Source organism: Squalius cephalus (genome assembly GCF_949319135.1).
Source record: "Squalius cephalus genome assembly, chromosome: 5".
Classification (NCBI taxonomy): Eukaryota; Metazoa; Chordata; class Actinopteri; order Cypriniformes; family Leuciscidae; genus Squalius; species Squalius cephalus.
This window is the reverse complement of record NC_137126.1, coordinates 16,678,037-16,703,091: the sequence shown is the minus strand read 5'-3', so window position 1 is coordinate 16,703,091 and position 25,055 is coordinate 16,678,037. Positions and strand designations below refer to the sequence as shown.

The window sequence follows — 25,055 nt, the reverse complement described above, 5'->3', positions numbered from 1 at the left end:
CGACCGTCTGACCAGACTCAGTAGTCCGCATACTCATAGTGACCCTCAGTGAGGGGAGCACATGGTCCGCCTGGTAGGCAAACCAGGATGTAGGCAGGATAAAAAGAGGTTCCGGGAGGGAACCAGTAGCAGAGAATGAATACTTTAGTCGAGCCAGGGCGCAAGCTTGCCTTCAGAAGCTGCCTGCTAAGGCCAGCTGAACTGATAGCAAGCGGCCACTAGCTGCCCGAACCCAGCATCGCTGGGAAACCACTTACAGGGAGGCCTGGTTGGGCCTACTACCTGACAACCACCACATGTGGAAACTTCGTCTTCTGGGAGGCCTGGTGAGGCCTACCACCTGGTAACCACCAAATGTGGAAACTCGCCTTCTGGGAGGCCTGGTGAGGCCTACTACCTGGTAACTACCAAATGTGGAAACTCGCCTTCCGGGAGGCCTGGTGAGGCCTACTACCTGATAGCTAGTCAAGTCAAGTCAAGTCAAGTCAAGTTATCCTCATTTATATAGCGCTTTTAACAATGTAGATTGTTTCAAAGCAGCTTTACAGAGACAAACGTATAATTTAAGGTAATAGAGATTGTTTTGGCTTTATAGTGGTTCTTTAATAAAGTTATTTTCCAGCTAAAGTTAGTTTTGATTGACTCGCTTCCGTCACAACGATCATTTGTTATTAAATTAGGGGCCGCTAAGACGACACCATTCTCTCTACATAGACTTTAAACGCGAACCTGTGATAAACGCTGATGGCGTTCACATGAGCATTAAGAATTGGCTCTATAGTTATGTGCATTTGAATATACAGTGAGGAAAATAAGTATTTGAACACCCTGCTATTTTGCTAGTTCTCCCACTTGGAAATCATGGAGGGGTCTGAAATTGTCATCGTAGGTGCATGTCCACTCTGAGAGACATAATTTAAAAAAAAAAAAAAATCCAGAAATCACAATATATGATTTTTAACTATTTATTTGTATGATACAGCTGCAAATAAGTATTTGAACACCTGTCTATCAGCTAGAATTCTGACCCTCAAAGACCTGTTAGTCTGCCTTTAAAATGTCCACCTCCACTCCATTTATTATCCTAAATTAGATGCACCTGTTTGAGGTCGTTAGCTGCATAAAGACACCTGTCCACCCCATACAATCAGTAAGAATCCAACTACTAACATGGCCAAGACCAAAGAGCTGTCCAAAGACACTAGAGACAAAATTGTACACCTCCACAAGGCTGGAAAGGGCTACGGGGAAATTGCCAAGCAGCTTGGTGAAAAAAGGTCCACTGTTGGAGCAATCATTAGAAAATGGAAGAAGCTAAACATGACTGTCAATCTCCCTCGGACTGGGGCTCCATGCAAGATCTCACCCCGTGGGGTCTCAATGATCCTAAGAAAGGTGAGAAATCAGCCCAGAACTACAGGAGCTGGTCAATGACCTGAAAAGAGCTGGGACCACCGTTTCCAAGGTTACTGTTGGTAATACACTAAGACGTCATGGTTTGAAATCATGCATGGCACGGAAGGTTCCCCTGCTTAAACCAGCACATGTCAAGGCCCGTCTTAAGTTTGCCAATGACCATTTGGATGATCCAGTGGAGTCATGGGAGAAAGTCATGTGGTCAGATGAGACCAAAATAGAACTTTTTGGTCATAATTCCACTAAACGTGTTTGGAGGAAGAAGAATGATGAGTACCATCCCAAGAACACCATCCCTACTGTGAAGCATGGGGGTGGTAGCATCATGCTTTGGGGGTGTTTTTCTGCACATGGGACAGGGCGACTGCACTGTATTAAGGAGAGGATGACCGGGGCCATGTATTGCGAGATTTTGGGGAACAACCTCCTTCCCTCAGTTAGAGCATTGAAGATGGGTCGAGGCTGGGTCTTCCAACATGACAATGACCCGAAGCACACAGCCAGGATAACCAAGGAGTGGCTCTGTAAGAAGCATATCAAGGTTCTGGTGTGGCCTAGCCAGTCTCCAGACCTAAACCCAATAGAGAATCTTTGGAGGGAGCTCAAACTCCGTGTTTCTCAGCGACAGCCCAGAAACCTGACTGATCTAGAGAAGATCTGTGTGGAGGAGTGGGCCAAAATCCCTCCTGCAGTGTGTGCAAACCTGGTGAAAAACTACAGGAAATGTTTGACCTCTGTAATTGCAAACAAAGGCTACTGTACCAAATATTAACATTGATTTTCTCAGGTGTTCAAATACTTATTTGCAGCTGTATCATACAAATAAATAGTTAAAAAATCATACATTGTGATTTCTGGATTTTTTTTTTTAGATTATGTCTCTCACAGTGGACATGCACCTACGATGACAATTTCAGACCCCTCCATGATTTCTAAGTGGGAGAACTTGCAAAATAGCAGGGTGTTCAAATACTTATTTTCCTCACTGTATGTGTGCAGGTTTGGAATTCCCTACAAACCAAGCCTAAACGAAGTACTGGTCATTCCTTATAAATTTTGATACAGAATTTTATTTTATTTTGTCACTTCCGGGTAGGTACGCGAAACGAATTTTCCCGACAACGCTTTATCTGTAGAGTGGTAAAGGGATCCTCCATAGGGATAGACTAGTTGGCACTTCAGCACTGCGTTGACATCGGGTCCAGGCGAAGGTCCTTCGTCAGATCTGGATACGGCTAGGGTTGTGCCAATAGACGATAGTATCGTGTATCGACGATAGTCAGAGATATCGATGCTGGCAGATGCCTTTGACGATATCAATACGATAATTGGCTCGTTTTCCCATTAATGTATTAAATCATTATTATTATTATTATTATGAAGCTAGTATTGTTATTATATTAATTAGGAACTACAATTAATTTGCCTTGCCTTAGTTGCCTAAATTCATAACGACATCACCACATAACCACACTTGCGACATCACCGACACGCGCATATGAGGACTCCTCAAAGAAAATGTTTTAAAAACAGACTAAAAAACTACATCCCACAACAAAATTTAATTGCAAGGTGATCCATTCACAAATTGTCAAGAGTGCTTGTTTTAACAGACGCATCATTCTTATACAGAGCCAAGATGAAGACGACATCGTTGTTCGTCAGTAGGCTATTTTGTTTCCATAGCACATTAACAAAACATTTAATGACACTAATAACACTAAAAACAATACAATTACAAAATATTAATGATAATAATAATATCAATAAAGTTATATATAGGCCTAGGCCTATTAAAAGTCTTTAGTTCACGAACGTAGCACCACTCTGCCATCTGTGAAAATCAAAAGCAACTTCAAACACTTGTTTAACAAGAAATATTCTTCTAATTTTTTCACTGTCAATAATGTAAGTCCACAAGAGAAATATTAAGCCAGTAAATTAAGATAGTTGCTATAGCCTACCGTTATATCCACCGTTGTCTCTGAGAGAACGCGCAACGAAAGCTCAGTCCGTTTCTGCTTTCGTTTTTTCAGGGAATAAGCGCTGATTATGCACTTTATTAACTCGATTATGCTGAATAAACTGACAATGCATGTGGTCATGTAAACGCATTAACCCGTTTTCCTTTATCAGAGTCAAGTCATAAGTTTAAGTAGCCTATAACCGATCGACTTTTAGATTTGTGCTTCTGATTTCTCCCGGCATTTAAAACACATTAACCAGCGTTATTTGGGCTTATTGAAGTGCGGTGCGCATATGTGAAGTGCATCCAGACAGAAAGAGCACTGGTAGGAGGACATATCGCAGACTCCGACTCTTTCTTGACCCAAGAAATTATCAAAATGTGTTCACACCTCGTGCAGAAGTACAGTCAAAATGCTGCATCTGTAACGGCATGAGAGGATAATGTGTGTCCGTAAATTGACGGACTGACATGTTGAAATACTCCGAGTCAGATACAAGAATGATTAGGATCCTTTTTTTTACCTCACTATACCGGGAAATAACCTGATTTGGCCTATTAAAAAACACTCCATCTTTGCTAGCAAAATAGAAAAATATTCTCATATATAAAACGTAAGTAATAAAACAAGCAAATTGATGAGTAAATAAGCAAGTTAATAATCAAATAAGTAAGCCCCGCCCCCCTCACGATAATATCGTGTATCGCCGATCTCACAGGCTGACGATAGGACGATATGAAAATGGAGCATATCGCCCAACTCTAGATACGGCCTGGATCCGGCAGGCTGCGGGAAAACCTTGGGATAAACAAAGACACTAAAATTAGCGTAGATGCCATTCTTCTTATGATGTAACAAGTACATCAGGATTTATGGGAAGTGTTCCCGGTTCCGGCTGACCTAATCTATGCAGCCTAATATGGAATTATAGAAGTCTATAATGTGTTATGTGTATGCTAGGTCAAAGAGATGTGTTTTTAGTGTAGCTTTGAACTGACAGAGACAGATTTTGATATTCTAGGTATTATTAACTGGCCGGAATTTTGAGATCGCAATAGACGTGAAGGACTATAATGCGTTAAGAGCTCACTCAAGTACTGCGGAGCTAAACCATTTAGTGCTTTGTAAGTAATCAGCAATATTTTAAAATTTATGCGATGTTTAATAGGGAACCAATGCAGTGTTGACAGAACCGGGCTAATATGGTCATACTTCATGGTTCTGGTAAGAACTCGAGCTGCTGCGTTTTGGACCAGCTGTAGTTTGTTTATTAAGTGTGCAGGGCAACCACCCAGTAGAGCATTACAATAATCTAGCCTTGAGGTCATGAACGCATTAACTAATTGTTCCGCATTTGTCATTGAGAGCATATGGCGTAATTTAGATATATTTTTAAGATGGAAAAATGCGGTTTTACAGATACTAGACACGTGACTTTCAAATGAAAGATTGGTATCAAAGAGCACACCCAGGTTCCTAACCGACGACGAAGACTTAACAGAGCAGCCATCAAGTGTTAGACAGTATTCTAGATTATTACGTGTGGAAGTTTTTTGTCCAATAATTAGAATCTCTGTTTTTTCAGAATTTAGTAATAGGAAATTACTAGTCATCCAGTTTTTTATATCAGCTATGCATTCCGTTAATTTTGTGAATTGGTAAGTTACGTCGGGGCGTGAAGAAATATAGAGCTGAGTATCATCAGCATAACAGTGAAAACTAATGCCATGCTTCCTAATGATATCTCCTAAAGGTAGCATGTACAGAGTAAACAGCAGCGGTCCTAGTACTGAGCCTTGTGGTACGCCATACTGAACTTGTGATCGATAAGACATCTCTTCATTTACTGCTACAAACTGATAACGGTCAGATAAGTATGATTTAAACCATGATAGTGCAATTCCACTAATGCCAACATAATTTTCAAGTCTATTTAAAAGAATGTTATGGTCGATAGTGTCAAATGCAGCACTTAGATCGAGTAACACTAATAGAGAGATACAACCACGATCGGATGATAGGAGCAAATCATTTGTGACTCTGATGAGAGCAGTCTCGGTACTATGGTGCGGTCTAAATCCTGACTGGAAATCCTCGCAGATATCATTTCTTTCTAGAAAGGAACATAGTTGTGAGGACACTGCCTTTTCTAGTATCTTTGACAGAAAAGGTAGATTCGAGATCGGCCTGTAATTGACTAATTCTGTAGGATCAAGTTGCGTTTTTTTAACAAGCGGTTTAATCATGGCCAGCTTAAAAGTTTTTGGTACATATCCTATTGATAATAAGTTGAATTAATGATATTAAGAAGAGGATCTATGACCTCTGGAAGCATCTCTTTCAGTAGCTTAGTCGGTATAGGGTCTAACATACATGTTGTCGATTTAGATGATTTAACGAGTTTAGTAAATTCTTCCTCTCCCACAGGAGGCCTAATACGGCTAGCTACCTGGTCGCAGCTATAATGTATGTTGGGACTCACCTCCGAGGAGGCCTGTTAAGGCCAACTACCCATCAGTGAGTCTACTGCCCGAACTACTAAGGCCAACCACCAGAGGTAAGCTAGGCCAGAGCTCTCTTGGGGGCTGCCTGGTCAAGGAGGCCTGCTGAGGCCTAACACCTAACCGTGCTGCCTTCGTTGGCAGATAAGCTGTTTATACAGCGCCTACAGCATCCTGGTACCTAATCACATTGCCAAAGGCAGTGTACTCAGCAACAAAGCAACACCCTTTAAGCAAGGGGAGTACAACATACGCCACTCTGCCTCAACCTACCCTGCGTGCATTTGTGTTGGATCACCTCCCTCAGATGACTCTTCTTGCGGGAGTCACGCCTCTTCTGCGACCTGCTCCTCCATGGAGGGGGTGCACGAGAGGCGACACTGGCTCTCTGGCCCTGTCTACGGTCCTCGGACTTTGAAGGGCCATGTTTAGTGGTCTGGAGAGCAAGATCTGTGGTGCGCGCATCTCAGCAACCGCCTCAGGGGATATCCCTGCCCCCTGGTCAAGATCCCCAAGCAGCTCAGCCTGGTACACCTGCAGCACCACCATGGTGTGCAGGGCAGCACTGGCCTGACCCACTGCCATGTATGCTCTGCCATTCAAACGTGCTGTAGTCTTCAGCTCTCAGTGTCGGCGCCCGCCCAGACATGAGATTGTTCGCAAACGTCTTGTCAATAGGCGGCATCGACACATACCCATGCTCTCCAATCCCCTCAACATCAGCGGAACTAATCTGCTGATGTCGGTGGATCCGGGCAGAGTATGGGTTCTTCCATGCCCTCTCAATCTCCGCGTGAAGATCAGCTCGCCTGAGCTGGTGGTCTATGGTCTATGATGAGAATAATAGTCTTCTTCATCCACCTGCAATTCACCCTCGTCAGCCGCCGAATCGTCTGAGCTGGCGATCTCAAGGCGATCGGCAATGTCCTTCTAAGAACCCCATGATGCAAGTTGCCACTCTGCCTCAGCAAGAGCAGGACCTGAATCACGAGGTCCAGATGCCTTCGAGAACCGCCTGTGCGTGATCTTCAACCAGACAGAAAACGCACAGTTCATGTGTGTCACCCGGCGTCAAATATCTTGGGCACGGGTCAGCACACTTCTGAAAACAATCAGCCTTCCCCGTGCGTATCATTTTTAAATTTCTCTTACCATAATCCTTCAGCGTTTACAAACAGAACAGTCCCTGAAGACGAAAAGATGAATGTCATGTTTGCAAGGTGCCCCTTTTATACTTCCGGGAAAACAAATTGAAACTGTGTGTCAATATCAGAATGTATTTTAAAAAATGTTTTAGGCTGACTGATAAATGTAAAAAAAAAAAAAATAATTTTTTTTATAATTATGGAGACCGGCACATGACATGCGGAAGTTTAAATAATATATAAAATGCAACACTTTATTTAGTTTAAATTGTGGCCAAAATATCTATTCCCTTATAAAACAAGTAAACAATTTAGTACAATGTGGCCACATATTCTTTTTCATGGCCACAGTATTTTGTTTTTCTTATCATGTTTGAAGCTGCATTCAAATATATTTGAAAAATGTAGATATTATTTAATAATAATGTTTTATAATATATCACATTAATTGGGCTTACAAAATTCACACATAATGAATGTTTTCTGTTTAACATTCCAAATAGTTAACTCAATTAACACAGCATCCGTTTTTTCCTTGCAGCCTTTGACAATGGGCGGATTGATACTAAAGTATCGATACTTCCGATACTTATTATATATGTGTGAGTTTTAAACCATATTTTAAAAAGGTTTGTCCTTTTTTTCTCACTGACCCAGGGGTTTGTTGTGGTTGGTATGAGACTATGAGTGTGATTATATTCAAGACTTCTGCTGCTCTGCCTGTTGTGTTTAGTGCACCCACCGTTTGAATAATTTAGAGGTCACTGTGATGTTTTTCGTGTTGTGATATGTCTGTGTGTGTTGGAAGTGTTTAGAGGTCAGTGTGATGTTTTGGTCTATTTTTGACTGGCGGGTTCCGAATGAGTCACTGCAGTGGTTCTGGTGACATCACTCCGTCTGCGTCGAGGACTGCTGCTTATGATAGACTTTAAACGCAAGCAGTCTTTCTCTTTTCCTCTTCTTCTGTCATGCACCTGTGTGAATAGATGTTTTGTGAACGGTGGCAGAATTGACAAGATATGCTTTTTTGCTGTTCTCGGTATCTTTCCACAAAGACTAGAACTCTTCCATGCTGACTTGACACTTTATCTACTGACCTGCTTAAACCGTCTTCAGGACCTCTGACAGTTAATAATTAAGTTAGAGGTCAATTACCAAGAATGTTAGACAAGGGCTCACGCCCAATCATCCTCACTTATTCTGGGCTTAAATCCTCTATCATGCTAGGCTCCACTGGTTGGTTCCCTGAGAGCAATGACCTCTGTGCCAGTCTAACTATGGAGGTCTGTTGTGCAACAGCCCTGCATGCTGATTAGCTCAGTTATGTAAACACCAGTCATTCATGGCATGCTTTTGTAGGTTATATACTTGTGAAAGGCACTCAATTAATGCTTTTTTTCCAATAAGCAATCACAGGAAGCGTTAATTGTTTCCTTTCTGTACACCACTAAAGAACAACAAAAGTTTTCCTCACCAAAAAAGTTGAAAGATTTTTAGGGCTAAACGCAAATTACATTTCATATACTATTATCGTAGATTTTATTTATGACCTGATTTATTGATTTAATATAATTTATGAACAAATAAATACACATTACAAAAAGAGAATGTAGTCATCATTATACGAAATCATAAAACAGTAATTTTCCGTGTTTCCATGTCCTTAAACATAAGTCTATGACTGGCTTAAAGTCCACAGCAATAAATTTTGCAATAAATACATTTTTATAAAAAAATATATATATATTTTAATACTATATGTGTAGATGCCCTCTGTTGTTATTATGAAGGCACGCTCTCCTTTTGTGCTCATGTGTCGCTCTGGTTTGTTTATATAGAGAGGCCTGCTATTCAGATATCTACAAAACAGACAGTCCCTCTAATTCGCTTTGAGTGTGTGTGTCTCTCTCACATAAGCACATCTGTTAGTTGTGGCAGTGAGATGGCAATGCTTTGGCATGTCCATCACTGATGATGTGGATTGTGGCTGGCATGAATATAAGGCTCTGCACACAGCTTCAAACAGCTCTTATATAAGCTCGACTCAGAGTGTGTTTCATAAGATGAATGCAATTATTTGCACAGAATAGGCCAGCTCTGCATGCTTTAGATGCTGCTTACATAATAGGCTGGTGAAAAGACTCAAGAGAGCTTTAGAGAAATACCACTAGGGCTTTTTGCCATTGTTCCCACACAAATTGCCCTACAGCTGCTTCTGGGTCACTGGTCTGCTGGGCCTTTTAGTGTGGAGCAATTTAGGGTGAGGTAATAGGGTCACTAGAGGATAGATTTAGAGTAATGTTAGTAACAGTATTGAGTCATGAAACTACAACCATCACATCTCACAAAACTTTCTATTACATCATATTGTTAAGTAGAAAATGTTGTTTTATTCAAATGAAAAGTACATTTTATGGTTGCATAAAACAAAATATTGTAAGAATAATAAATTAATAATATATAATTATAATAATATAATTAAAGTAAATAATGCTAAAACAAACAAAAATAAACACCCTGAAAAAAAAGTAAAGGTTTTTGTGTAAGGAACTGTAGTTAATTCAGGCATTCTGGTAGGGGCAGTGAATGATGACTCCTTTAACGTTCAACTGTACACTTTGTTGCCACTGAGCTATCCAAAGAGTAACTTGAATAGGAAGGCTATATAAATGTGAAAAGGGACGCCCTGAAGTCACTCAGTATCAGCCTATAGTGCAAAGTCTTGTAATTAGTTTCATTTTAACCTGTGAGCAATACACTGAGGCAAGTGAGGGAAGAAAGTGTGTGAGTTTTGGAGAAATTATGCAATACCAGAACATGTATTTCAGATAGCAAAAATATGTATATGTTCAAAGACTGACTTCAAATGACAGTAAAATTGACCAATAATATCGTCAGTTATAATACCCCTATAGCATCAACCAAGAAGCAAAATAATTACTGCTGGAATTGTTTTCCATTTAGGTAAGTTAATTCAAATCTAATAGGCCGCAGTGGTAACTGATTTTACTCTGGCCGCCGATGGCACTGTTCAGCTTCAGTCATTTTCCAGAATTACTGGTCAATCTGTAAATTTACCAACTCAATGACCATTTTGCACAATTGCTTTAATAAAATGTGCATAATAGTTTGATTTATTTCCCAAATAAATTGTAAGTGTTTACGGTCCATTAAATAGCCTACATTTAATAGATAAAGCTGTACCATAATAATATTATTATCAGCATTGCTTGTTTGGTAGTGGGTTCCAAAATGCCACGATCGCTGTTCACTGTCTATGATGCGTAAGTGTCTGTTTCAGCTTACATTATATTTTGAATGTGTAGTAGGAGGGGGTGTCTGACGTTTTGCAACCCAGACAGTTGTCATCATACGCTGAAGTATACACACCAGTTGTGTGAGGCTGCAGCTTTTTAAAGGGATAGTTCACCCACAAATGGAAATTCTGTCATCATTTACTCACCCTCATGTCGTTCCAACCCGAAGAAACTTATCTGACTACAGGGACACATGCTCTGGTTGTGTGATCAGTGCTGCTGTCACAGATGAATGGGAAGGTCTTGTCCTCTGCTGGGTGACGTCAGGAGAGCATGAGGCGTTTGGTGACGTCTCTCTCGTGCCGAGGGGGCGTGTGCTCGCCCGAGTAAAAGCAAACAGCACTCAGACTTTTCCATTATTGCTCTTCTGATATCTGACATTCAGCGCTCGCGCACCCGGATTACAACCGGCTGAATACAGAACACCTGTCAGAATATTTAAGCGCGAGTCGATTTAGTACAATTCTGTATCTTTTTCTCTATTGTAATATTTATTGTATGCGACCTGCGCGATACGTCGACATTATTCGTGAATGTTAAGCTCTCGTGAGCCCAAGGACATATACTGAGCACAGTGCATGACAAGAATATCACCTGAGGAATAGCCTACTACAAGGGACCATCAGAAAGACTGCAAGAAAAAAAGAGAGGATCTTTACTGAAACGCAGGAATACTCTGGCTTTGGTGTTGTCATATTAAGACATTGCGCCGTTTATTTCGCTAGTTTTCTGCAGTCATAATGCCGAGTATAAGACAGTCGTACACGGTCACTGTCCCAGAGGAACCGCCGGCTTCAGCTTTCCCCTTTATAAAACAGGATATGCGCAGAAAAAGTCCGACGATGTCTCGCTCTATGCTGGTGTCCACGTTTGTGGGGCTTCTTATTAACCAGGCAAAGGTAAGCCTAACTAGCAGCTCGTAAGTTATCATCTCGACTTTAGCCTACTGTGACTAAAATAGAGGTGAAAGTAGTTTATCAGAGGAAGTATTTGAGAATATTTTGGCCATGAAAACGAACACTCAAGAACAAGTAACACTCACAAACTCACGCCTCATTGCTTTTGTAGTTTTAACATGTCAACTGTTTTCTTATCCTTTTTCCTACCTCAAATGGTAGTTTAGTAGCAGATTATCTTTGATTGTAAAATCACTGTGAATATCACATCACTCATCAAAATCAATGTGTGTGTGTGTGTGTGTGTGTGTGTGTGTGTATATATATATATATATATATATATATATATATATATATATATATATATATAGCCTATAGCCCATATTGTTTGGGCTTTGTGAATTTTAAAAGTGAGCATGGAAGCTCAATATACGTCCTCACAATATTGATTTGTTTTTGATGTTGTTTATTTTAGGAAATAGTTGTAGGGAATAGCAACATAGATGTTTTGCAATTTATAAACCCCTGAGGAGATAAACATGACAACATATTTTAGAAAAGTACAAAATATTAAATAGACAAAAACGTGAGACATCCCAAATGTGCTAGGCTATATGGTTGCAGAAACATTATTGACTCTAATAATTGATGGAGATGTGAGAAAGTTATTAGACGTAGGCTACCTGAACAATAAGCAACAGTTGCATGCCATCTTTGCTCATATGAAGACAATTAACTGAAATAATTGTATTCTGAATAAATATATAAATTCAGTCCATTAGATCTAATATGGTGGTATATCCACCCTGTGTTTTTAAGATTTACCTTTTAGGGAACAAGCCACACGCACATTAGAAATATGCGCATTTCTTGTATTAGCATTTAAAGTATTTGAGTCTTGCAGACTTGTTCCCCAATGTGTCCCAACAGAAGCGCATATACAGATGCTGGCTGCTATCTCTGACCTTGCCAAGTACCGGTAACCAGCGTTCTCGCGTCCTGACATTACTTCAGTGTGTTTTCAAACTCATAATGCTGCTTCATACGGAAGCCTACGTTTGTCGCGTCGGAATCACTGCCAATAATATACAAATAATGCGAATGTTCGAAGCGAGGACTGTTACGTAACTCCGGTCATTGTTTAGTTGCGTTTTAAGCCGCTGGCTTAAGTGGCTTTGCGTTGAGCGATTGACGCCATCTACCTGCGCAGCTCTTGCGTCGCGCATATTCATGAGGAGTCAGGAAACCACTTAAGCACTGTTAATTAGAGTGTAAATTAAAACGGATGATATTGAGTCATCTGTGATGCAGACCTAGTTCAGGCTACATAACTAGAGGCATGTCACCACCTCCTTGTGCTGTAAATTTGTTTGTTGATCTTTCTAAATTACTAAGGGCTATTTAGCTCAGAAAGGCAAATTGTTTCCTATGTTTACGTCTGTTTTTCTGTGCCCGATTTGTGCTGTGTTACACATTCATATTAAGATGACTCAATACTGAGCTAGATTCCATATGTTTAACAAATGTTGTTGTCATGTTGTTATACAGCACATAGATAGGGCTATTACTGCCAACGACCCCCAATATGCTGTTTCCCTTTTAAATGATGACAGCTTTACATTTTTATGAGTAAAAAGAAATTATTAAAATATCTTGAAAATATAAACTTTTTATTAACATTTTTACCCAATAGAGTACTATTAGATGTAAAATGGTACTGAAAAATGGTACTCGAAAGAATGTTGCAAGGAAGGAGAGATGAAAACTTATAAATAAATAATGTTTTACAAAAAAAAAATATATATATATATACGATTTATGACCAGACTTAGAAAGAGCGAAAAACTAAATCAAATTCTGTAAATAATATTAAGTCACCTTTATTTTCTCTGAAATGTTCAGTGGATCCCCAAGAAATGTTCAAACCCCTAGTTTGAAAACCCATTATACAGAAACTGAAACAGTTAATGGCAGCAAATAATCCATAAGATTAAGAATCCATTTAAAACGGTTATATGTGGCTTTTAATGATGGGAAAACCTTAAGCCTTATTTGCAGTATTTTACAACAACACAGTTCAAGGGGCTTAACATAAATTATTGGAGTGATGATGACCACATTACCCAGTGGAACCAGTGTTTGTTATGCAACAATGAAAAATCAGAAGATAACATTATGTAATATTCAGGAACAAATGGACTCCTATAAGTAAGCCATGCCTTTCTGAAGGAATGTGTGTTATCTGTGTATCTAGCGATTACATTCCAAGAATTGCCAAAGGTCCTGTTCTTCACATGCCTGTGACCTTACACAAAATCTCTATCCTGCCCATCTAGATTGTCAATCATTTTCAAGATAACAGTGAAATGAAATGGTGTGGCTTATCATCAACACTGGTTTAGATTAAGTTACGGCAACCAGATTGTCTCATTTCTGATGAGACAGTTCCTTCTAGGTGTCCCAACTTGTCCCAAATGTGTCCTTTATTTTTGAACAGTATGCACTGAAATATGGGACAAATTTGACCTGCTATAAACTGTTTACAAATGTGTCTAAAATAATCAAGGACACAAATAAAGGATGTTGAATTGATTCATAAATACACATTAAGGTATTAAAGAACTTAGCCTCTGGAGTCTGCTTGAATAAAATGTGCCTCAGTATGTGCATGTGACCAGCCTTTTGGCATCAGAGCACATTGAGTTCTTATGTTGGTGACAGCCATGGCTTCCAGAAACTAAGGTCAGGACACAGTGTTCCTTCTCACTCGCTTTTAACTCGTGCCAGCCAATTAGCTCGCAGCACATCGAAGATCTTTGAAGAGACAGCCAATGTGAGATCCCGCTGCCCTCTTGTTACCCAGTCGCTTTCGAGGCAGAACTCCTTGCGCTTGCCGTACCCATGGCTGCTGCTGGGTGCTGGCTGTTGTCATACCAATCTGTTTGGTTTAAGAGCTGGGTGTGAAAGCCAGAGACCGGCTCAGCAGCGGAGTGAGGCCTTGGACCATCTGTTCCCCCTCTCTCATTTTGTTTGGGGAAGAGAAAGCTCATCAGATGTTTGGATGAATATATGAATAAGAGAAAAACTCCTGGGATAAGTCACAGCTGAACATGTTTGAACCTGATGTGTCTGTCCTCCTCAGAGATGCTAATAGAAGGTGTTTGATTGGTGCACTTCATTACTTTTAATTGAAGTGTATTCTGATCTGTCTGAATATAACTCGTCACAGAGACTCACGATAAAACGGCGTCTTTTCAGTTTCGAGTCAACTAGTAGACTAGTTGTATCATTTCTTCCAATACTGCCCTCCGTAACCGGTAGGCGTGGCTTGGGAGTGGCCTCGTAGGGCAGCGAAGCAAGTGCATTCTTACATCCACATGAGCCAAAAATAAATTTTCTGGCTTTTCTCAGTCTAGAAGGCTTCAACTTCTAAAATAATTTCACATTTCTACTACATAAATGACCCAACTTAAATACACATTCATCTTTCCAGCGGTGAAGTATTCCTTTAAATGATAGCTTTTACTTCAAATATACTTTAAGATGTATCAAGAAAACCATCATAATAACATGGAACTGTTTAGTAGTGGTCCATGGCTCAAATAGTACTTAAATAATGGGTTTTTTGATAGCAGTTCACCTCTTATTTTATACAATTGTAATTGGTTTGTGAGATTTATGCCTCTACTCTGCATATGTGTGTATGGATGGATTGTTATTGAATTTTTGCATAGTGTGAACAACCATCACATCAGTGTAAAATATGTGATACACTCAACATGCTATACAGTTCTGTCACACACTGTACAGTCAGTGACTCATCTGTAGAGAGCATACCAATACCACAATCTTTAACTTTTAAATGATGGACTTTTAAATTTGAATCTCAGTCACACACACACTTTCTCAAACACTCACAGACTTCAAAATGACCTGTCCGAGGGGATGTTTGCAAATTTGGAACTTTGATGAGTTCTGCCGAGCATGGCAGTCATTATTGTAACATCACATAGTTAACACTGCAATCAGTGAATGACGCACATGAGAATGAGCACTGCTATTCCAGGCCTTGATATCACTGATTCGGAGTGTGCCAGTTTCATGCGTGAGATTCATACTGAGAAACTGCTTGACGCATTGTTCGTGTTCTCTGGAGCGCTCCGTGTTATGTCATGGTCAACAGGCTGAGCACTTATGTCAAGAATATCAAACATGTGAAATCATCATCATCATTAATCATTCCCAGCTGTCTGAATTTTGATTGGTGAAACAGTTTCCTCTGCAAGATTTTAATATATCATTACAGTAAATTTGACCAAACAGTGATGATTCATCCCTCGTTGAATACATTACTTAAAGTATTTTTTGTTGTGGTGTGGCAGATGGGCATAATTTGTTTGTGTCAAGTCTTCAACAGCAGGGGTCTCTGTCTAAATCTGCTAACATGCCATTTAATAACCCAGAGAGAACGCTTTGGTTAGCTCACACACATTTGTCCTCAAAACTATATAATAATACTGAAATATAATACCATATAGACTCATTATACAGTACAGCAGTAGGCTGTTATGTAATTTTATATCATCAGAAACACTTTTAATTAAATTTTTTTGTGGCATGCATGCAATGAAAATAACTCTTAAAGTTCTTTATTAATGCTCTTCTTAAACATGCACTTTCACTTCACTGTCAGTATCTGTGCCAAACAAATGATGTGGCCTGAGTGAGTCATGTGCTTTAGTCATATTTAAATTTATCAAAAAATGTTTTGGTATGACTCAAGTGTCATTGGATTCAATGGTTATCTTAGAAAGCTCACTTTGCTGTTTTTCTCTTGCAGAACTCAAAGAATGCTCAGGGTCTGGTGGGCCTCAGGAATCTAGGAAATACTGTAAGTATTTCTTAGTATGATTCCATTTATAGTTCATGCAAAAAAAAAAAAGATTCTGTCAATATTTACTCGCCTTTATGCCAATGCAAACTCAAAAGACTTCCATCTGTGGAACATAAAAGATGTTTTGAAGAACTGAATATGTCTATGTTTTTGTGTGCACTGTTAACATACACACAATCTATTTTTCATTGTAAAAAATGACTTCGTAATTTTGGATCTTTTTCAATAATCCATTACACGTTGATGTATGTCAGAAATACACAAAAAAAGACTACTTCTGTTTTGTTATGACTTTAAATATTTCAGTGGAATGCAGACTATGTTTACGTAGTAACCATCTAATTCACCTTTTGTTGAATGTGTCTCTGCAGTGTTTCATGAACTCCATTCTGCAATGTCTAAGCAACACTCATGACCTGAGGGACTACTGTCTGCGTAACTCGCACCGCACTGACCTCAACAACAACTGCAGGGCCAAAGCTGCACTAATGGAGGGTAAGAGACGCATTTACCAGTTCATATAGTAGAGCATTCGTTTTTATCATGCATACCAGGCAGCCTTTGGTCCTGTGTCTTAGTCAAATGTCTGCCTACAGTATGTGTGTGTTTCTGTTTTCAGAGTTTGCCAAGCTCACTCAGACTCTTTGGACATCCGCTAGCAGTGAGGCCATCAGCCCTTCTGACTTCAAAATGCAGATCCAGAAATATGCCCCTCGATTCGTTGGTTACAAGTAAGTTACAGCTACAGTAAAACATTTTGTATTATGCTAACATCATATTTTACTTGTTTTCTTCAATATGTAGTTTTGAATTAGCTGAAACACGCCCTTTAAAATATACTTTCTTTCCTTTCTGTTTTCTGTTGTGTAGTCAGCAGGATGCTCAGGAGTTCTTGCGGTTTCTCCTGGATGGGCTCCATAACGAAGTAAACAGAGTGATAGTGAAACCCAGAACCAGCATGGAGGACTTTGATCACCTCTCGTACGTAGATACACCAAGCAGGTTCTAAAAACCCTCCCATCATGTTTGTTGTTTCAAAAATAGCAATGTTTCTGGCTTCAAAATTAGCAATGGTTTAAAGCTAAGATGTTTCAAATTTATTTATAAGACCTTTATAAGAATTATTTATAAGCCAACTTATAAGACCTCATTTTAGACAAATTCTAAGGCAGCATCACGTGTATCATTCACCTTGAAGGCGATCCCAGAATGCATTGCGCCATGTAAGCTCGGCGAAAAAAGTGTATATTTTAAAGAAATGCCTTTCATTTGAACTTTCTATTCATCAGAAAATCCAGGACAAATGTATCATGGTTTCTACAAAAATATTAAGCAGCACAACTGTTCATCGTTGATATTAATAAGAAATGTTTCTTGAGCATCTCATTTTCTTAATAAAAAACTATTTGAAATTGTAATAATATCTCTCATTATCACTGTTTTTTCTGTATTTTAAAAGAAACTGCGCAGAGCGCTATTTGTGTGGAGCATGAAGTTGATGCTTGCGTAGAATGTTTCTGTACGGGGGTCGAGGGAGCTCATTAGGTTTTGGTTTAGAGTCCCCGAAAGAATAATCTGTGCACTGAAATTTTAGCCATGGCCTCTGGAAAGCTAATAATGTATTTCTAAACAGATTTAGACAGGATTGGCCTCGCTAGGAACCTATTAATACTGCTTTGTTTCGGTTTTGTGCTGAAATATGATGTAATATGAAGTGGTGATTGATCTAACAGATGAATCACCTGTGGTGTGTGGTTTAACTGTTGCAATCTGACAGTAATAGTGAGAAGTCTGTCTGGAGTCTTAAATTAAATGTGTTTTATCTACAGGGATGACGAGAAAGGCAAGAGAATGTGGAACAAGTACCTGGAGAGTGAGGACAGCAAAGTAGTCGGTGAGTTGACCTGCTGTGTGTGTGTGTGTGTGTGTGTGTGTGTGTGTGTGTGTGTGTGTGTGTGTGTGTGTGTGTGTGTGTGTGTGTGTGTGTGTGTGTGTGTGTGTGTGTGTGTGTGTGTGTTTGTGTTCCCTGCTCTGGTTATAAAGAGTTTTTTTTCTTCACAGATCTGTTTGTTGGTCAGTTGAAAAGCTCATTGACGTGCAGCGAGTGTGGCTTCTGCTCAACTGTGTTTGATCCGTTCTGGGATCTGTCCTTGCCTATCAATAAGGTTAATATAAAGACTGTCACACTCAAATACAAGCTTATTGACATGGCAGCATGTTTGTGTAAACTTGTGTGTTTCATTTTGTTGTTGTTGTTTTTTTTCGTTTCCTTAGACTTCAGGAGAAGTGAGTTTGATCGATTGTCTTCGACTTTTCACCAAGGAGGATGTGCTAGATGGAAATGAGAGACCAGTAAGTATACATTTTTTCTAATTTAAGAACATTTGACTGTCTGTAGTAAGGAGTTTAAGTGATCAGTGTCGTACATCTACTTATGAGTTACAGCAAGTGCAGGATATAAATAATTTCTTATTTATTTTACATCATAACTTTTTTTCTGATTTAAAAAGTATTTATATATATATATATATATACACAGTATATAACACTTCACAATAAGGTCCCAGTTAATGCATCAACTAACAATGAGCAACACATTTGTTACAGTATTTCTTAATCTTCGTTAACATTAGTTAATAAAAATACAAATTGTTATTGTCAATTGGTCCATTAAGTAATACAAACAGATCACTTTTAATTGTAATAATGTATTTGTAAAAGTTGAAATTAACGTTAACTGAGATTAAGAAATGTTTTCAAAGTATTTTTATTTCATGTTAATGTAGTTAGTTAAGTAATGTTGTATATATATATATACATATCCTAACCTGTCTTTTTTCATGCAGACATGCCACAGATGTAAATCCAGAAGGAAATGCACAAAAAAATTTACCATTCAGAAATTTCCTAAAATCTTGGTGCTTCGTATCCTTTTTAAACAAAACCACAATACAAAGAATTGCATTCTTTATTACTATCATGTATTGACGAATTAAATACGTAACATCATTAAGTTATGGATTGGATAAAAAGCGGCATGTATTTGTTTGTCCTTGACTCATAACTATCTCAGATCTGAAGCGTTTCTCTGAGTGTCGTGTGAGAACCAGCAAACTCTCCACCTTTGTAAACTTCCCCCTCAAAGAGCTGGACCTCAGGGAATTTGCCTCTGATAACAGTGGTGAGTTCTGCATCATCATTTATGACACCTGTATTCTGTACATCAGACACCAATACCTGTACAGTTGTTTGAGCAATATAGTTTTTAATGTAGCTCCAGGATAATTGTGTTTAATTGTTGTTGTTTCTCTTCTCTTCTATCTTTCCTGCTCTCTACTCACAGTAAATGCAGTCTATAATCTGTATGCTGTGTCCAATCACACTGGTACATCTTTGGGTGGCCATTATACAGCATATTGCCGCAGTCCCTGTACAGGAGAATGGTACACGTACAATGACTCCAGGTAATTAGACATGACAAAATGTCTAAAAAAAAAAAAGAGGTTTGTGCAGTAAGATTATAACAGAGTTATTCCTACAGTTTGGTGGATTTTATATCCCTATGAAACAATACTGCATATTATACATAAAATGTTATTTAACTTTACTGCTACATGGTTTTCCATGCATAGATATAACCAATTTCATAATGATTAGTACCTAAGAATATTGTTTTGCAGCTCTTGTCAGACAAATTCCCATATCCCGATTCACGCTTTCTCAACTTCACTTTGGAAAAAGTTTACATTTATATTTCTAAATTACTACATTTCTAAATATATTTACTTATTCTCTCTGACATAAAATAAAATGTATTGTTATACATATTTTAATGTGTAAAACCATTAAATTAGTTTATGTCCCTCAAACTCCACTCCATCCTGTTACATTGGTGCTATTTGCCCTTTAAAATTATACCCTAAATATTGTCTTGCTAGAAGTAACATAATTTTTTGTAGGGGAAGCAACTTTAAGAACAAAGTAAGAATCAATCTTAAACTTTTCTCTCTTTTTCTCAATTTTAGGTGACATATAAGTGTAAAACATAACATGACATAACATGTCCATCCTGTTGTGTCAATTTATACTGGACATGAAAATGTTTATTTTTTTAATAGATTCCTAAATTCTTCCTTTGCTAGCATGTTGTTCTTTCCTAGCTAATAATAGACTTTATTAGCTTAAAACGTCCACCCTGTTACACATTGCATTGTAAACATGTCCTGTAACAGGATTGACAAATGCCATAGAATGTTAATGTGAAATTTGAAATATATGATCAGGATTTTTTTTTTTGTTATATTAGCCTGAGCTTAACCAGTGTGTATTTATGATAGAATGACATTTTCTCCCTCTGACAAGACTTAAGAATAATTGAATCATAAAAAGGTTTTCAACAAACCTGCTCGGTCCATAATCCACCAAATTGTTGGATTGACCCAACTAAGCATGTGCATTACTATTTTAATCTTATTTATTTACCTAACATAGATCTGTATTTAACAGCATTCTAGGCTATAATGTAATTGGTATGTGCAGTGGCTACAAAAAGTATTTGGACATTTAAGTCACTTTAGAAGTCTTTAGATATTATATTATATTATATTATATTATATTATATTATATTATATTATATTATATTATATTATATTATATTATATTATATATTTGTATTTTTGTTTAACATATATTTTGTTATTAACATGTATATATTTGATTAAAAAAATACAATGAAATAAGTAATATTGTGAAATATTATTATTACAATTTAAAAAACGTTTAAAATAAATCATTTATATTTCAGGGTGAGCCCCATGTCATCCAGCCAGGTGCGCAGCAGCGATGCATATGTGCTGTTCTATGAATCGGCGACCTCTTCACGCATGTGATAATGAAACGGACAAGCCTTGGATAAAATAAACCCTTTTGCTGCTGTTGAACTACATAATGGTCAAGGTCTACATGCTTGGAGGACTATGGGACTCTATCCCAGGCCTATTAACCAAGGCCAAAGACACACTGGAATTAAATTATGGTCGTGACTTGTGAAGTGGAATGAAGCCTGGGATGAGTTTTATTCCAAGCCCAGATTGAGCTTCACCGTAAGGGCTCCTCCATCCATCTCTCCCCTTGAAAGAGGCTGCTGCTCTGGGGATGGATTTAACAAACTGAAACAAAGACAGACAGAGAAACATGAACTACTACCTCTCTTGAATGAGCAGGACTGCGTGTGTGTGTATGTGTGTGTGTGTGTGTGTGTGTGTGTATTTGTGTGTGTGTACGTGTCAGTCTCCAGACTGATACTGTAGGACTCTATGCACTGTGTAACTGAAGCCGTCCGGGTCTACAAGCAGTCACCACGACTCAAACAATCCCCATCCTTTATTTAATTTATTAACATGAGTTCAATGTTTTACTTAATTTCATACTAATTACTACTAATTTAAACAAGAGGTCATCTTGCTGAGGAACCATATAGGTCAACAGTGTAAATGATGCTTGGATTGTTCAATGGATTGTTTACTTGTTCGAGCAAATATGTTTCTTCAAGCTTTGTCTCTGCTTTGCTTGATTTGCTTATTTTCAATAGAATATGCACATTGGAAGGGCTTAGTTTCACACTAATGCATGACTGTGCCCTTTCCAAAAACCCTCACCATTACAGAGAAGATTGTATGACTGCCCCTTGGTGGCTGGAAGATGTAAAACCGAAAAGAAAAACCTTGGACCCTTTTCATTGACGGTGATGAGACATTTACACAGTTATGAATGAATATCATAAATTTTTTATATTTACATTTTTTTTTTTTATTAGCGTACATGTATAACACTATACTTTGTGTTATATTACCTTGGCATTGAATTACAGAAAACTGGTTAAAGCTGTTTCGAGGGTGTTTCTAATACAACAATCGAGGGAGTAACGGCATAATTTCTAATCTTTTGGAAAGAATAGAAATGCTATCATGGATTTTTCTTTTGGTATTGGAGCAGATGGGAACTTAAAAAAAAAAAATTGTATTTTACGTTCACCACTATAGAAGTTTACCCAACCATGATGCCTTTCGCTTCTGAGAACCCCGGAAAGTGAAAAGGGTCCATGGAAATCCATCTCCAGAAGAATTATTCCCTCTTGACTCTTTAGGCATTTGCGGACTCAATGTTTTCCTCCAGGGGCAATACCAGATTTGAAAGAGGCCTTAATATGTTTGTCAGGGACTACAATATTCAGTTTAATTTGAGAATGAGTCTTCATTAAACAGGAAGCCACCAGGAGGGCGTATGTATGTGTATATGTGTGTGTGCTGTGCGCCTTTATGTATTATTTCTTTATTTATGAAGTGAATGTTGTGAATGTAGCTTATTATTGTGCTTGAACCAGACAATGTTTTTTTCTACCGAGAGATTTTAAATGAGTGGTAATATTGTGTCTGAAATGTGACTGTAGTGTAACTCATATCAAGAGCTTTTTGCTTTTTAAAAGAAGTAAATATGAATAAAAGCAGATGTCTACATGAGTAATCGTGAATTGTCTGCAATACTTCATTAGAATATGCATATAGTGATCATGAATTATAGTGCTCCAGAAATGGCCTATGTGATAAGATGTGCCAGTGGGTAAGCTGTGTGCACCTACTTCTTCTTCTTCTTCTTCTTCTTCACCACCATCTTCTTCAATGGGTACTTCTCAATATCCCTCCTCGTCTCCTCTCTCCTCCGTCCTCCATCCTATGACCCGGAAACCGATCGAGCACACCCATCTTGAAGGACATCTCAATTCTCTAATTGCACAGCGAGGAGGCGAGGATCGAGGAGTGAGGAGGCTTCCTGAGGAGTCATGAGTGAGGATACACAGGTGTATCCAATGCGGAAGAGTTTTATCGACTAAAACGTGACGCACGAATAAATTCTCCTCCCCCTTCACATCGGTCACAATAATTTTTATTTATACTTTACCTTTGCAGTTTATATAAACCACACATCTCACATATTTCAACAGGGTATCTTGCTTTATTAATATTTATTATGAATTTCTTAAATAAACAAACTTCAACAACAATAAGGGCAGATCCTCTGAGCGCTGCTGATGATGCGGTGAAGTGACGCTCAAGTGATCAAGTATTCCAATGTATAAAAAAAGCTTTCATTCAATCCCTCCGTCCTCGCGTCTTTTCCTTGCAGCCTTTCCTCGCATCCTACGGGGGGTGGAGCTGAGACGCGAGGAAAGGAAGCGAGGAAAGGAAACGCCTCGGTTACGACTGTAACCTCGGTTCCCTGAAGAGGGAACGAGCGCTGCGTCGAGATTGACGCTATGAGAACGCTTTGCGTGATGATGTCTTGAAGCACATTGTAAAATCAGTCCAATGGTGTGGCGGAACTTCAGATGCGGGTGACGTCACGTACCAGGAAACTATAAAGCCTGTTTGAAAACAGAGAGCGGCAGCTTCGTAAAGTCTGAAGTAGCAGCTGACAGGCATGAAGGAGATATGGCAAGGTGACGCAACGCTCGTTCCCTCTTCAGGGAACCGAGGTTACAGTCGTAACCGAGGCATTCCCTTTCAAGGGAACTCGCGTTGCGTCGAGATTGACGCTATGGGAACGTCTATACCAACGCCACCATAGCTACAAATGTCTGTCCTGTGTGAAATCATGAAGCGCAGCACTAGGAAGACAGGACCTTAGACCCCGGAGTAGATTCCAGATCCAAAGAGTAAAATCTGACGAAAGTGTGCGGTGAGGACCAGCCCGCCGCATCACAAACGTCCTGAAGTGAAACTCCTGAAAGAAGGGCCTTAGAGGCCGCCATACTCCTTGTAGAATGGGACCGGACAGCCAAAGGAGAAGGCTGCCTGGCCGCCTCATAAGCAAGTAAGATGGCCTCAACCACCCACTTGCTCATCCTTTGCTTAGACACCGGGGACCCTTTATTCGGGGACCCAAAACACACAAACAATTGATCAGTTTTACGCCACAGGGCAGCTCTGTGGACATAGGCGTCTAGTGCCCGTACTGGGCAAAGCAAATTATTCATCTCCTGGTCCGCATTTTGAAAGGGAGGAGGACAGAAGGCCTGCAGTACAATAGGTCTGGCCACATTAGTGGGGACCTTGGGGATATAACCCGGTCTCGGATGCAGAAAAGCTTTGACCATGCCAGGTGCAAACTCTAAGCATGACGGGGAAACCGACAGTGCTTGAAGATCCCCTATTCTCTTGAGAGAAGAAATAGCTAGAAGGAACAGAGCTTTCAGTGTCAAGAACTTCTCAGGAACCTCCTCAATAGGCTCAAAAGGGGCCAGGGAAAGGCCTTGCAACGCAAAGGACAAATCCCATGGTGGCACCCTAGAGCGAACTGCAGGCCTCAGCCTCAAAGTGCCACGAAGGAAACGAGATACCAAGGGGTCTTTCCCCACAGACATTCCACCCAAAGGAATGTGGTAAGCACCTATGGCCGCCACATAAACCTTTAAAGTGGACGGGGTCAGACCTGCAGTGAATCGTTCTTGCAGGAACTCCAGCACTGTACCAACTGGGCAGTTAACTGGGTCCAACCGATGGTCACTACACCAAGAAGTGAAAACTCTCCACTTCAGGGCATAAAGTTTCCTCGTGGAGGGAGCTCTGGACTGTAGAATGGTCTCAACAACCTCAGTTGAGAGACCTGACTCTATGAGCTGGGCCCCCTCAGAGGCCAGGCCCACAGGTTCCACAGTTCTGGCCGAGGGTGAAATATCGAGCCCTCTGCTTGGGACAGAAGGTCCCTCCTGACGGGTAGCTCCAAAGGAGGCCCGTCGAGGAGAGACACAAGATCGGGAAACCATACTCTGCCCGGCCAGCGCGGGCTATAAGAAGCAGGCAAACCCGGTCCCTGCGAACTCTTTCCAGAACTCCCGGGAGCAGAGCAACTGGGGGAAAGGCG

General features: G+C 39.5%; 1 protein-coding gene across 2 annotated transcripts in view; it reads left to right on the top strand.

Moving 5' to 3' along the window:
* Nucleotides 1-22,658, top strand: part of usp2b (ubiquitin specific peptidase 2b) — a 59,276-nt gene extending 36,618 nt beyond the window's left edge. Inside the window, exons 1-12 of one of the 2 annotated variants that reach the window (XM_079870564.1) lie at nucleotides 10,702-11,245; nucleotides 16,083-16,133; nucleotides 16,508-16,631; nucleotides 16,756-16,867; nucleotides 17,007-17,117; nucleotides 17,966-18,030; nucleotides 18,198-18,301; nucleotides 18,411-18,488; nucleotides 18,983-19,061; nucleotides 19,210-19,317; nucleotides 19,480-19,600; nucleotides 20,941-22,658. In XM_079870564.1, coding sequence (XP_079726690.1) covers nucleotides 11,087-11,245; nucleotides 16,083-16,133; nucleotides 16,508-16,631; nucleotides 16,756-16,867; nucleotides 17,007-17,117; nucleotides 17,966-18,030; nucleotides 18,198-18,301; nucleotides 18,411-18,488; nucleotides 18,983-19,061; nucleotides 19,210-19,317; nucleotides 19,480-19,600; nucleotides 20,941-21,025 — 1,197 coding nt within the window. In that variant the 5' untranslated portion in view covers nucleotides 10,702-11,086 and the 3' untranslated portion in view covers nucleotides 21,026-22,658. Of the gene's footprint in view, nucleotides 1-10,701; nucleotides 11,246-16,082; nucleotides 16,134-16,507; nucleotides 16,632-16,755; nucleotides 16,868-17,006; nucleotides 17,118-17,965; nucleotides 18,031-18,197; nucleotides 18,302-18,410; nucleotides 18,489-18,982; nucleotides 19,062-19,209; nucleotides 19,318-19,479; nucleotides 19,601-20,940 lie in introns of those variants that run through there. The other variant, XM_079870563.1, reaches the window with a different exon arrangement.
* The last annotated feature ends 2,397 nt before the right edge of the window (nucleotides 22,659-25,055 follow it).